The sequence below is a fragment of the Pogoniulus pusillus genome, chromosome 24 (assembly GCF_015220805.1).
Source record: "Pogoniulus pusillus isolate bPogPus1 chromosome 24, bPogPus1.pri, whole genome shotgun sequence".
In the NCBI taxonomy this organism is placed as follows: domain Eukaryota; kingdom Metazoa; phylum Chordata; class Aves; order Piciformes; family Lybiidae; genus Pogoniulus; species Pogoniulus pusillus.
In genome coordinates this window covers 9,439,299-9,453,416 of record NC_087287.1, presented here as the reverse complement: position 1 = coordinate 9,453,416, position 14,118 = coordinate 9,439,299, and the positions used below count along the sequence as shown (strand labels likewise).

The following is a 14,118-nucleotide window of genomic DNA, read 5'->3' as shown; positions in this document are numbered from 1 at the left end:
CGGAGGAGAACCTCCCTCCATCTGCTGGACACACTCCTCATAACGCACCCCAGGATCCCATTGGCCATCTCGGCCACGAAAGACTTGGCTCCGTTGTTTCCATCCTCCAAAAAACCACAGTGGGTGACAGGTGGGAAGGTTTAATTGGAGGTGGGGACCCTATCAGACCCTGTCTTTGAGGAAGAACTTGCCCCAGTAACGTCCCTTCAGGTGCAGGTCGTAGGGGCTGAGGTAGCGCCGCATGCCCAGCATGTTGGCGGTGACGACACGCTCGAAGGTCCAAGGGTTTTGGTTGTTGAGCTTCCTCTCCTCCTCCTCCCGCCTCATCTCCTGCAGGCCAGCCCGGCTGATGGGGATGGCGTGGAAAGGCAGCTTCCTGGCCACCTGCAGCAGGAAAGGTTGCACCTCCTCGAACTCGCAGCGCCCGCCCAGCTCCACCACCAGGCGGCCGCTCTTGACGGCCGTCACGTAGCGGTCGATGGGACCTTTGCCGCCCCCCATGCGGTGGCCTAAGCTCTTCTTGGTCAGCGGTTTGTAGGGGGCTGGCACACGCCAGATGGCAAACATGTTCTTGGGGTCCATGCAGCGGCCGATGGTCAGGCGGATCATCTCGAAGTGGCCCCAGTGCAGGTAGCCACCCCCCAGCGCCTGCGCAGGAGGAAGGATGAGGCACCTCAGAGCGGGCACAGGGGACACAGGGGCCCCCTATCCTGCCACTGTCCCCCTGCCCTTCGGGTGGGTTTGGGGACAGGGGGGGAAAAGCCTGGCCGAGGAGGTCTCCAAGCTGCCTTTGCAATTTGAGTTGGGGTTTAAATGTCTTAGCTCATGGCTGGCGCCTGGCAGGCACTTTCTGACAGGGGGAGCTCAATCCATCATGGAATTGTTTGGGTTGGAAGAGAGTTTCAAGATCGTGGAGTCCAACCGTTCACCCAGCACTGCCAGGGCACCACCAAACCATGGCCCTCAGCACCACAGCTCAGAAACCAGGGATGGAGACTCTACCACAGCCCTGGGCAGCCTGGGACAGGGCTTGACAATCCTCATGGGCAAGAAACTGTCTCTCATGTCCAGCCTAAACCTCTCCTGGGGCAACTTGACACTGTTTACCTCCTGTCCCATCACTTGCTCCTTGGCAGCAGGGCCAAATCTCCACCTGGCTCCAGCCTCCTTGCAGGCAGCTGCAGAGAGCCAGAAGCTCTCCCCTCAGCCTCCTTTCCTCCAGCCTCAGCACCCCCAGCTGCTCCTCACCATTCCTGTTCTCCAGACCCTTCCCCAGCTTTCTTGCCCTTCTCTGGCCCTGCTCCAGCCCCTCAATGTCCTTCTTGGAGTGAATAGCCCAAAACTGACCCCAGGATTTGAGCTGTGTCCTCACTAGCACCCAGTCCAGGGGTAGGATCCCTGCCCTGCTCCCGCTGGCCACACTCTTGCTGATCCAGGTCCTTCCTGATAGTGATGGCTCAGCCTGTCCAACTTCTTGGAGCCAGTTTGGCCTTGGTCCCCTCCACTTCTTAGCCTCGAGGAGGCTCAGGGGTGACCTTATTGCTGTCTACAACTACCTGAGGAGTGGTTGTAGCCAGGAGGAGGTTGCTCTCTTCTCTCAGGTGGCCAGCACCAGAACGAGAGGACACAGCCTCAAGCTGCGCCAGGGGAAATTTAGGCTGGAGGTGAGGAGAAAGTTCCTCACTGAGAGAGTCATTGGACACTGGAATGGGCTGCCCGGGGAGGTGGTGGAGTCGCCGTCCCTGGGGCTGTTCAAGGCAGGACTGGACGTGGCACTTGGTGCCATGGTCTAGCCTTGAGCTCTGTGGTAAAGGGTTGGACTTGATGCTCTGTGAGGTCTCTTCCAACCCTGGTGATACTGTGATACTCACTGCTTTACTCGGAGTTTCCCCTTCCACAGGAGGGTCCAGCACCAGATGGAAGTCTCCACCCCGCGGATCCCCACTCCCCCAGGCCCTTCGCCTCCTCCCCAGCGCAGCCCCCAGCCCCTGCAGGCTTCCCCCCGCGGCAGCCGCGGCTGGGGGGCGCAGGGCCCCGTCCTCGCTCACCAGGATCCCGTACTGCCCTTCCGTGAAGTCGGTGGCCACCCGGGACGGGCCGCGGATGTCCCGTAGATTCCGTGGCTCCCGCTTGACCTTGGGCACCTGTGGGACCTTATCCATGAATTTCAGCTTCGGCTTCTCCGGGATGACGATTCCTGCCGGGAGCACAGGGCGCTGCGGGTCAGGGAGCCCAGCGCAGCGCAGCGCCGCGGGAACGCGGCGGGCACTGCCCCGCGGGGTGCCCCCTGCCTCCCCCCTTACCGCTGTAATCCGGGGGCACCACGTACTTCTTCAGCCCCGCCCGGGGCACGGCGACGCCGCCGGGACCTGCGGGGACAGAGCGGGGAGGTCACAGCGGGAATGCAGCCAGCGGCTCCGGCAGGGTGTGAAGGGACCCGCGGGGGACTTCTCCTGGCTCCCAAAGTCTCTTCCAGACCACAGCGCCCTCCACACCCAGCCACCGCCGCCGACACGGGAGCCGCGGACCCCAGCTCCCCCCGGTTACCGCAGTAGCGGCCTGGGACTACCGACACCGGAGCCTCCCTGCCCCTCTGACCCCGGCTCGCCCCCGCCGCAACCCAGCCGAGCGGCTGCGCCCTTCGCCAACCGCCCTGCGCAGCCGGCGGTGCCGGCGGCCCCTCGGAAGCCTTACCGGGGCCCCGCGGGCGTGCTGCAGCCAGGACCGGGCGCAAGCGGCAGCATCGCAGCACCGACAGGCCTGGCGCCGCCATGGCGTCCGGCGGCACCGCTGCCCCCTGCGGGACACTGCCGGTAATGCAGCCTCTGCCTGCGGCTCCCCCGAGAAACGCGGACAGAGCCTTTGGTTCCGTGCGGGCGGCGCCGCGGACGCGGGCGGGCGTTGGGAAAGACCTTTTAACACTGTGGAGTCCAACCCTGCACCCAGCGCTGCCAGGGCACCGCCGAACCATGGCTCTCGGCACCGCAGCTCCACTGCTCGGAAGCATCTCCAGCCGTGGGGACTGCACCGCTGCCCTGAGCAGCTGGGGACAGGCATTGAAAACCCTCAGGGGCAACAAATTGTTCTTCATGTCCAATATAAACCTTCCCTTGGGCATCCTGAGGCCATTTCCTCTTGTCCTGGCACTTGGGAAGAGCCTAACCCTCACCTGGCTCCAGCCTCCTTGCAGGCAGCTGCAGAGAGCCAGAAGCTCTCCCCTCAGCCTCCTCTTCTCCAGCCTCAACACCCCCAGCTCCCTCAGCTGCTCCTCACCATTCCTGTTCTCCAGACCCTTCTCCAGCTTTGTTGCCCTTCTCTGGCCCTGCTCCAGCTCCTCAATGTCCTTCTTGGAGTGAGCATCTCCAAACTGCCCCCAGGGTTGGAGGTGCCCTTGCTGCCCTGTCACCACTGATGTTCTGCTCGCTCACTCCCTGGTGCTGACTCAAAGCCTGTTGGATTCTTCCCCAGTATCTGCTGGGCTGCTCCTCTGGCCACTGCCTCCATTCCCACCCTTCAGTTCCCATCTGCTCTCCTCTCCTTTCAGACTCGAATCCCATTTATCAGACCTTGCACCACTGCTCAGAAACCATCACAACAGCACTCAGGGTGACCTGCTCCATCCTGGCCATCCCTGGCACCAAGGTCAGGCTGATAGGTCACTACCCAGTATCATCTCCAGAACCTTTCCAGCAGCTGGGGTTGGGCTGTCAGCTTACAATTCCCTGCAGAAGTCCTTCTGCTCAGCTGGGATACGCTGCTGAGCTTCCAGTCAGTGGGGAGCTCCCCAAGCACCCAAGGCTTGGGGTAGATAACTGAGGCAGGTCCCATCCTGACACCAGCTCCTTCAGCATCCTGGGGTGAGCCCTAATCAAGCCCATGGACTCAAGCACATTCAGCTGGTGCAACTGGTTCCCACTGGCAATTACAGTGGCCTCAGAGGAAGTGCTCTGCCCCTGTGGTGGTGACTCACCAGCTACTTTTGCCACCCTGGGGCACATATATAAGCTGGCAGTGCGGGGCAGGTGACTGGAGAAGGGCACCAGGAGCAGCTAGGAGCAGAGAGGACACCTGGACAGGCCAGTGCCCGAGGGACTGAGTGGACCTGCTTGCCCTGAGGACGAGAGGATGCTCCGTGTAGCTGTCACCATTGGGGTCCTGCTGGCCCTGCTGGGTGGCACAGCCATGCGTGGCTGCAGTGAGTGCCAGTCCTGCTGCCAAGGCACCGGGGAGAGACTGATGACCTTGCAAGGGGCTGAGTGGCAGGGATGTGGGGTCCCTGGTGACCTCCCATCACCAGTGCCAGAGGCGTGCCCAGCCCCTCTCCTTGTGTGTGAGCCACAGGACCTGATCTCCAGGATGCTGCGGAAGATTCAAAGGTCCACCAAGAAGCATCCAGACCCCAGTTTCCTGCTGGCCATGAACTTGGCTGGGGACAACAAAAGTCACATCCATGACTGGCTGCTCCAGCATATAAAGGAGGAGGCTGTGGAGAAAGCCCACGGTAAGGACAGGGTTGTAGCCCTGCTATGGCACTCAGTCCAAGTGGATCTGATCCCTCTGCCCTGGCCAGGGACTGGAGTGCTGGGTCTCAGTCCTCACCATGTCCCAGCTGCTTTCTTGTCCCCACAGACATGACCTCAGGACAGGTGGCTCTGCATGTGCTCGCCCTCATCTCCTCCTGCCAAGATCCCAGAGATGTTGAAGCCAAGGGGAAAACCATCAACTTAGTCAGCATCCTCCAGGAGAAAACAGATGAGGAGGTGGTCAGCATGGGTATGCCAGGATGGGAGAGAGAGATCTGGGGAGCCTGGGGTTGGAGAGGTCCATCTCTGCAGCCCAGCCCCCCCCCCCATCAGCTCACTGCCCTTTGCCTTGCAGAGATCAAAGGTGTCCCAAAGACCACCCTCTTCAGTGTCAGCCTGGATGCCCTGGCCCTGTGCCTGGTGCAGGCTGGTGGCTACAGAACAGCCTCTGTGGCCCTGGCCAAGCGAGTGCTGGAGTCCAACAAAACAATCTGTGTGGGTAAGGGAGCCACTCCAGCCCCTCCTTTTGCAAAGCCCTGCTCCCGGTGGCCGTGGTGCTGATGCTGGGATGTTGCAGACACCCGTGCCATGGCGGTGCAGGCGCTGGTGTGCACCTCCAGCAAGACAGGCCCAGGGGATGTGCAGGACCTGCTCAATAAGACAGTGTCAGCGGTGGCCAACGACTTCCTTGACGAGCAGGAGAAGAACGGTGGCATGATCGGGAACATCTACAGCATGGGGCTGGCCCTGCAGGTATGGGGTGGGGAGGGCTGCGGTGCCACGGCTGCCCAGTCCCACTGCCAGGGCTGCTCTCATGCCATCTCCCACCTTCTCCACAGGCACTGGAGATCTCCAGCAAGTTTCGTGCCCCCCGGGTGTGGAACTGTGCCCAAGCCTTTGCTGTGGTGCACAGACACGACTATCAGCAGCCCATGCCCATCGCCCAGGTGCTGCCTGCCCTCCTGGGCAAATCCTATCTGGATGCAGGGAGCATGCCCTGCCCTCCCGGTGCTGGTATGTGCCCACTCATCCCTGGCCCAAGGCTAGATGCAGGTGGGGTTCACAGAGGTTCAGCTGCTCTCACCTTGAGACCCCGTGGGGACAGTGCTCCTGCCTGGTGCCCCGTGGCACCAGGCCAGGCAGCCAGGCAGCTCCTCTTCCCTCCTAGCTTGCAATGCCAGCAGCATCACAGTGCACTACCGCATCACCAACAGGCTGCAGGGCAAACACTTCAACCATAGCATCACAGTGAAGGTCCCAGCTGGCTCCAAGCTGCTCAAGGTGCTGAAAGTGGCAGAGAAGATGGAACCTGACATCTTTAGGTGAGAGCCAGAGGGGCTGGGCAGGGGGGCACATGGTATCCACCCACCAAACCCTGAGGTCATCAGCCTTCTTGGCAGCTTCAAGACAAAGGAGTATTCCCAGGGCCCCATGGTGGTCTCCATCCATGGGCTGGATGCTGACCCAAAGGACAGGACCTACTGGCAGTTCCTCAGCGGCAAGGATGCCCTCAAAGAAGGTGGGCAACATGGCGAGGCAAGGGGCACAGGGGGTCTTGTTACCCTGACCTCACTCACACCTGTCCCTTCACCACAGGGGTTGGCACTTACAAGCCCCACGACATGGAGCACATCATGGCCAACTTCACCACCTACTGAAGCCACCAAGGGCCCCCTGGCCCCAGCAGGCCCAACAGGGTAGCAATAAAGAGCCATTTGCTGCACAGTCCTGAGTGTGTGTGTATGAGGTGGGGGTGGGGAGTCTTTTGGGGGGTCACAAAGACCAGCCTGGGGGTGTTGGAAGGAGAGAAAGATGTCCTCAGGGTTGTGGGGACAACAGCTTGGCCGGTGGGTCCCAGGGTCTCTCCAGTGACTGGAGATGCAGGTTGGATACAGATGGGATTGTTCAGGGCTGGGGTGCAGGAAGGGAGAAATGCCACCTGCAGGGTGGTCCCCACATACAGGGTGACAACCTCATCCCCGGGACACCCATCCGCTGCGGGGCCTCCGGGGAAACTGAGGCACAGAATGGTGCTGGGAGTCCCTGACACCTCTGCAGCCCACAGGCCCATGGCCCTGTGGTGAGCAGCCTGAAGCAGAAGAGGAGCTGGGTGGTGGCTCTGGAGCTGGCCTCATGTCCTCACCCCACGGCTGCCCCTGCCAAGAGCTGTTGCGTAAGGGTGACCGCTTTGTGGCCACCCATGCCAGGAAGAAAGGCCCCAGGTGCTACACACAGCCTTTGTCCTTGTGCAGCTTCCTGATTGCCCAACCCCCCCACCCCAGCCACATCCCTCTGCAGGGCTTCTGACCCTCAGCAGGGTGGCCAGCACCTCCCAGTCTGCCATCAACAGCTGTTCCTGGTCTCCATGCGCAGGTAGCTCCATTCCCTATGGCCCTTTGAGCCCTGTTCTTCGCCCAGCAGACCAAGAACCTGCTCAGCTCAGAGCTGGAGACCTTCTCCATGAGGATGCTGTGAGGGATCATAGAATCACAGAATCAGCCAGGTTGGAAGAGACCTCCAAGCTCATCCAGTCCAACCTAGCACCCAGCCCTGGCCAGTCAACCAGACCATGGCACAAAGTGCCTCAGCCAGGTTTTGCTTGGACACCTCCAGGGACGGTGCCTCCACCACCTCCCTGGGCAGCCCATTCCAGTGGGGTCAAAGCTTCCTAAAATCCAGCAAGCCAACACCCACCACCTCCCTTCCATCACCTGGGAGGTGGGGGACACCTTATCAGAGCTGGGTACTGAGCCAGGCAGATAGGAATTTCTCCTTGCCAGCTCCTGCTGACCTTGTTGAAGGTTGGCAGAGTCCTTCAAGTGCCTTTCAGTGGCTTTTGCTATCACCTTCGCTGGTTTCTGTGGAAGTGGGGTGAGGCAGGGCTGCAGGTTCTTTGGAAACACCCTGCTGCTAACGTGGGACATGCTGGTGAGCTTCCATCTGGTGAGGAGCTGCCCAGGCACCCAAAACCACGCAGCAGGTGTTTGAGGTGGGCCCTGCCCTGCCAGTCTTTCAACATCCTTGGGCAAGTTCCAGCCAGCCCAAGGCTCAGGGCAGCTCAACTGGTCCTCAGTGTCCTTCAGTGGAAAATCACTGTCCCCACCACCATGACCCCTCAGCTCCATGTGACCCACCTTGAGCACACAAAGCGGCTGGTGGAAATTGGCAGTGCCAGGATGGGTGTGGGAGGGTAGGGCACTGGAGAAGGGCACCAGAAACAGCTAAAAGCAGGAGGGGACTCCCACAGAGACCAGCACCTGTGGGACTGAGTGGATCTGCTTGCCCAGAGGACAAGAGGATGCTTGGTGTGGCTTTCACCATCGGGGTCCTGCTGGCCCTGACGGGTGGCACATATGCCCGACGCTGCAGTGAGTGCCAGCCTGGCTGCCTGGGCACTGGGTAGAGACCTGCTGGAGGGGACATGTGGTCCTCACTGATCTCCTGCCACCAGTGCCAAGAGGGTGCCTGGCCTCTTTCTTTCCAGCTGCCCCAAATGCCCTGGTCTCCAAGATGGTGCAACAGCTGGAGGAGTCGGCCCCAGTGCAGGAGCCACCCAACCCCAGTGTCCTTATGGCCATGAGCCTGGCTGAGGAAAGGGACAGCGATGCCTACAAGGTGCTGCTCCATGTGATACAGGAGGAGGCCACGGAGGAAGCCCAAGGTAGGAGGGGGTGGGAGGTTCACCTGTGCTGTGGCACCCAGCCCGGGCAGACCCAGTACCAGCAGCTCTCTTCACAGCACCTGGGGACTGGGCTGCCAGCTCCTAGGTCTCCACACACCCTCTGGCTGCTCTCTTGTCCCCACAGACATGACCTCAGGAGGTGTGGCTCTGCATGTGCTCGCCCTCCTCTCCTCTTGTGTGGACCCCCAGCATGTCCAAGTTGGATCCATCAGCCTGGTTGAGGTGCTCCAGCAGAAAATGGACGAGGAGATGACCAACCTGGGTGAGCTGGGATGGGAGAGGGGGAAGGAGGGACCCACAAAGGGTCCTGTCTGGTCTGCAAAGCCAATGGACACCCAGAGCTGAGATGTTCACTTTCTCCTTCTGGCCAGAAATGATCCTCTGTGGGGGATAGGTTGGACTGGATGATCTTGGAGGTCTCTCCCAACCTGGTTGATTCTATGATTCTATATAACTGAGATTAGATACAGCACAAAGAAATTAGGTCTGACTGAGGCCATCAGAGATTTGTTTGGCTTGGAAAAGATCTCTAAGAACATGGAATCCAACCATCAACCCAGCACCACCATGGCCCCTAAACCATGGCCCCAAGTGCCACGGGCACACATTTCCAGGCATGGTGGCTCTACCACCTCCCTAGGCATCCTGTTCCAATGCCTGACCGCTCTTGTAGCTGAGAAACTTCCTCATGTCCAACCTAAACCTCCCTTGGGGCAGCCTGAGGCCATTTCCTCTCTTTCTAGCACTTGATGCTAGGGAGAAGAGATCAAAACCTACCTGTCTACAACCTCCTCACAGGCAGCTGCAGAGAGCCAGAAGCTCTCCCCTCAGCCTCCTTTCCTCCAGCCTCAACACCCCCAGCTCCCTCAGCTGCTCCTCACCACTCCTGTTCTCCAGACCCTTCCCCAGCATTGTTGCCCTTCTCTGGCCCTGCTGCAGCCCCTCCACGTCCTTCTTGGGGTGCTGAGCTGTCCTTCTCTGCAGCCCAGCCCCCATAAACTCATTGCCCTTTGCCTCGCAGAGGTCGATGGTATCCCCAAGACCACCCTCTACAGTGTCAGCCTGGGTGCCCTGGCGCTGTGCCTGGTGCAGGCTGGTGGCTACGAATCAGCAGCCGTGGCCCTGGCCAAGCAGGTGCTGAAGCCTGGGAGCAAAATCTTCGTTGGTAAGCAGCCCCCTGCAGCCCCTCTGCTCCCAAAGGCACTGCCCCTGGTGGCCTTGCTGGTGACGTTGTGCTCTGGCAGATACCCGTGCCATGATGGTGCAGGCACTGGTGTGTGCCTACGGCCACACGGACCTCCAGGAAGCCCAGGACCTGCTCTTCAAGGCAGTGTCCACAGTGACCAACGACTTCCTCGACGAGCAGGAGAAGAGTAATGGCCTGATTGGGGACATTTACAGCATGGGCTTGGCCCTGCAGGTATGGGATGGAGAGGGTTGTGGTGCCACGGCCCTGAGTCCCACTCCCAGGGCTGCTCACAGCATCTGATAGACTAACACATCGTTAGAGGTTGGAAGGGACCTCCAGAGATCATACAATCCCTTGCCAGGGTAGGAGCCCCTAGGGTAGTTCACTCAGGAATGCATCCAGGTGGGTTTGGAGAGTCTCCAGAGAAGGAGGCTCCACAACCTCTCTGGGCAGCCTGCTTCAGAGCTCTGTCACCCTCACTGTAAAGAAGTTTCTCCTCACATTGAGGTGAAACCTTCTATGTTCCAGTTTGTAGCTGTTGCTCCTTGGCTTATTGCTGCAGACCACCAAAAAGAGATTCCCCCCAGCCACTCGACACCCACCCCTCAGATATTTGTACACCTTGCTCAGATCTCCTCTCAGCCTTCTCTTCTCCACACTAAACAGCCCCAGGGCTCTCAGCCTCTCTCCACAGGGGAGATGCTCAAGTCCCCCAGTCACCCCTTGTGGCTCTCCACTGGACTCCTTCCCACCTGCTCCACAGGCACTGGAGACCTCCAGCAAGTTTTATGCCCCCCGGGAGTGGGACTGCAAGCCAGCCTTCACCAGGGTGTACAACCACGACTACAGCCTGCCCACAGCCATCGCCCAGGTCCTGCCTGCCCTCCTCTACAGACCCTACCTGCAGGCAGCCGACACGGACTGCACTGCCAGCACCAGAAAGTCTCCAGACCAAAAGGTCTCCCTGCCCCCAAGCCTGCAGACAACCGAAGAGCACCAAGGTACAGCATCCCCCAGCCCCTGTGAGGACAACGCTCCTCGTGGCACCGTGCCAGGTGCCCAGCCAGCCCCTCTGCTCTCCCAGCAGCCACCACCATCCAGGTGCACTACTCCATCATCAACAAGCTGCAGGGAGCACACTTCAACCACTCCATCCCGGTAGAGGTCCCTGCTGGCTCCGTGCTGCTCAAGGTGCTGCAGGCTGCAGAGAAGCAGCAACCTGACACCTTTAGGTGAGAGCCAAAGGGGCTGAGAGGACAAGTGTCAACCCCCTACCGAGTCCTGAGCCCACCTGTTTCCCTTGGAATCATGGAATTGGTTGGCTGGAAAAGAGCTTTAGGGTGGTAGAGTCCAATCTTTGACCCAGCACTGCCAGGGCACCACCAAACCATGGCCTTCAGCACCACATCCTCACAGCTCTGAAACCCCTCCAGGGATGGGGACTCCACCGCTGCCCTGGGCAGCCTGGGACAGGTCTTGGCAACCCTCAAGGGCAACAAATTGTTCCTCCTGTCCAACCTAAACCTCCCCTGGGGCATCTTGAGGCCATTTCCTCTTGCCCTGTCACTTGGGAGGAGCCTAACCCTCACCTGGCTCCAGCCTCCTTGCAGGCAGCTGCAGAGAGCCAGAAGCTCTCACCCCTCAGCCTCCTTTTCTCCAGCCTCAACACCCTCAGCTCCCTCAGGTCCTCACCAAACCTTCCTCCAGCCTCTTTGCTCTTCTTTGGTCATGCTCCTCATGAGTTGTGCTTTTACACAGCTTCAAGACAGAGCAGACCTCCTGGGGCCCCATGGTGGTCTCCATCCATGGGCTGGCTGCCAACCCAAAGGACAGGACCTACTGGCAGTTCCTCAGCAGCAAGGATGCCCTCGACCAAGGTGGGCAACATGGAGTGTGTGTGTGGGGGGGGCACATGCTGTCCTGTTGCCCTGACCTCACTCACACCTGTCTCTTCACTGCAGGGGTTGGCACCTACAAGCCCCACGACATGGAGCACATCGTGGCCAACTTCACCACCTACTGAAGCCACCCAGGGCCCCCTAGCCCCAGCAGGCTCAACAGGGTAGCAATAAAGAGCCATTTGCTGCACAGTCCTGAGTGTGTGTGTGTGAGGTGGGGGTAGGGAGGGTCACAGAGACCAGCCTGGGGTGATGCTGGAAGGACACCAGCCTGCAGCAGCCAGGACGAGGAGCAGGGCTGGAGAGAGGGCAGGGAATGAGGTTGGGGCAGGAATTAAGATCAGGACAGGGACTAGGAGCAGGGGAAAGAGCAGAAACAGTGATTGGGGCTGGAGTAAGGACAAGGAGCAGGGCGAGGACGAGAAGCAGGGCTGGAGCATGGATAGGGAGCAGGGCTAGGAGAAGGACCAGCACCAGGGGAGAGAGCAAGGGATGGGAACAGGGGCCAGGGGAGAGAGCTGGGACTAAGATCAGGACAAAGAGTAAGGACAGAGACCAGAAGTAGGACAAGGAGCAAGCCAGGGACAAGGAGCAGGGCTAAAAGAGGGACTAGGATCAGGACAAGGAGCAAGGACAAGGAGCAGTGCTAGAGCAGGGACTGAGATCACAACAAGGAACAGGGACAGGGACAAGGAGCAGGGCTAGAACAAGGACTAGGATCAGGACAAGGAACAAGGACAAGGAGCAGTGCTAGAGCAGGGACTAAGATCACAACAAGGAACAGGGACAAGGAGCAGGGACAAGAAGCAGGGCTAGAGCAGGGACTAGGATCAGGACAAGGAAGAGGGACAGAACCCCAAGGACTTTGTGTTGCCTCTTGGGCTGAGGAGAACTCTCTGGAGATGAGTTCCAGGTGGCTATGAGCAGGTGGGCAGAGGGGTGGAGGCACCACCCAGCCTCCCATTGGGAGAGCTGCTGCAGCTGACCTTCACCCAGGTGTTAAAGCCATCAATGGGGGCTGATCCTCTCCTCCTCCACCACGATGGAGCTTCTCAGAGGAAGGTGGTTTGTACTCTTCTTTGTGGCTGCAGCTTGGGCACAGGATGCCCAGGGTAAGGAGCTGCTTCGGGTGGGGAGGGCATCTGGAGGTCTGGCTGCCCTCTCTTGGGTTTGCTGTGGGGTTGGGGGGCCCTGGGTGGTGCCAGCAAAGGAGGACCATGGTCTCTTCTCCACCCCAGGCAGGACAGGGCTGTAGGTCAGGTTGCCCCAAACATCAGGTTTGGAACTAAGAGGTGAGGGAAGCCCTGGGATGGGTCCTGCACCTCCTTCCTCTCCTTATGGAGACCTCTCAGGAGCATCATGGCCACATTGGTGCTCTCATGTAACACCATGAAGCAACTCAGCCTCTTCCTCTGCCCACCCACCAAGCCAGGGAAAACTGAAATGGGGGAGCCCGAGGGCACAGCTGTGCCTGGAGGTCACCAACGAGGTGGCTCAGTCCCCTTTCTTCTTGCTCTGCTGCAGTCTCTGTTACCTGTGGCCAAGACTGGCTCTCGGTGGCTGTGCCAATCAGTCTCCTGGGGAGCTGACACTGGGGTCTGGACTCCCTTGATGGGCTCTGTGAAACCCCCATGGGATGCTGCCTGTTCCTGATGGGCTTCTCATTGCAGGTCTCCTGGGAGAAGCCACCATCCTGCTTGGTCCCTTGGAGCTTCTCTCAGCTCTTCCCAGCTCATCCCCAGGGATCTCCACGGCGCTGGAGCCCAGCACGATGCCATCTCCTCACCCCTCGGTCCCCCTGGTGCGGGGCGAGAAGAGGGACTCGAGTGAGTGTGCCCTTCCCCCCGGTGCTGGAGGAGTGTCTGTGCTGACCCTCCTGTCCTCTCTCACCCCACTGCCTCTCCCCACAGGGCCAGCTGTCCCTGGCACCACGCTGGCCATGGTGGCCATGTGCTCCATCCTGCTTGCCGTGGCTGTGGCTGGTTGCTACTGCTCCGTGCGGCGCCATCGAGCTGGGGTCACTGAGGCAGCCCTGGGCGAGCCCCGGGCTGTGGCCATGGCCCCCACCACCCCCAGTGAAGATCAGAGCACCCCCAGGCCCTGCCCTGCTCCTCTGCTGGACCCTTCTGTGGTGTGACCTCCTGGTTGGATCAATAAACCCATGGCAGAAAGGGCTGTGCCGGGAGGGTGCTGTGGAGAACCTTGGGGGTGCCTCTCTGAGGTGCTGCTGGGCTGGGACCCTGTGGAAGCCAACTGACTTTGGGGGGTAGAGCAGTGACCCCTGCCCAGGGTGGGTGGAAAGCTTCCCTATCCAGCATGGGCACACCAGTATGGTGACCCAGTGCCAGCCTGCAGCCCTCCACCCACGGGTGTGAAGCCACTGCCGTGGGGAGCAGCTGGGTAGGACACACAGACAACGATGGGACCTTCCCAGGGTGGCTGCTGGGCACCTGGGATCTGCTCCCGTGGGTGCCAAGGAGCTTTGACTCCCCACAACCCAGTGTGTCCTGCCAGGGTGGTGCCCAGGTTCCACACCCTGGAACCTGTGTGGGGGCCAGGGTGGTGCCCAGCCTCACATCCAGGTTCTGTGGGTCCAGGGCTCTGTCCATCCCCACATCCAGGCTCTGTGCCCCTGTCCATCCCCACATCCAGGCTCTGTGCCTCTGTCCATCCCCACATCCAGGCTCTGTGCCTCTGTCCATCCCCACATCCAGGCTCTGTGCCTCTGTCCATCCCCACATCCAGGCTCTGTGCCTCTCTCCATCCCCACATCCAGGCTCTGTGCCTCTGTTCACCCCAAATCCAGGCTCTGGGGCTCTCTCCATC

At 60.2% G+C, this 14,118-nt stretch overlaps 3 protein-coding genes across 3 annotated transcripts; 2 read left to right on the top strand and 1 right to left on the bottom strand.

Moving 5' to 3' along the window:
* Positions 1-124: 124 nt before the first annotated feature.
* On the bottom strand, positions 125-2,815 carry MRPL16 (mitochondrial ribosomal protein L16). Its single transcript, XM_064163367.1, has 4 exons — positions 2,695-2,815; positions 2,304-2,369; positions 2,049-2,197; positions 125-648 (listed from the first exon to the last, which is right to left on the bottom strand). Exons 1-4 carry the CDS (start codon positions 2,771-2,773, stop codon positions 163-165), a joined length of 780 nt encoding a protein of 259 aa, XP_064019437.1. The 5' UTR covers positions 2,774-2,815; the 3' UTR covers positions 125-162.
* Positions 2,816-4,125: 1,310 nt separating this feature from the next.
* On the top strand, positions 4,126-6,181 carry LOC135186008 (cobalamin binding intrinsic factor-like). Its single transcript, XM_064163346.1, has 9 exons — positions 4,126-4,195; positions 4,316-4,501; positions 4,630-4,773; positions 4,879-5,022; positions 5,101-5,276; positions 5,363-5,591; positions 5,692-5,845; positions 5,924-6,042; positions 6,120-6,181. The coding sequence occupies exons 1-9, from the start codon at positions 4,126-4,128 to the stop codon at positions 6,179-6,181; spliced, it is 1,284 nt and encodes a 427-aa protein (XP_064019416.1).
* A 1,640-nt stretch (positions 6,182-7,821) lies between these two features.
* Positions 7,822-11,475, top strand: LOC135186007 (cobalamin binding intrinsic factor-like). The gene is made up of 9 exons (XM_064163345.1): positions 7,822-7,891; positions 8,008-8,184; positions 8,330-8,467; positions 9,227-9,370; positions 9,450-9,625; positions 10,158-10,395; positions 10,458-10,626; positions 11,153-11,271; positions 11,356-11,475. Exons 1-9 carry the CDS (start codon positions 7,822-7,824, stop codon positions 11,415-11,417), a joined length of 1,293 nt encoding a protein of 430 aa, XP_064019415.1. The 3' UTR covers positions 11,418-11,475.
* Positions 11,476-14,118: the final 2,643 nt, after the last annotated feature.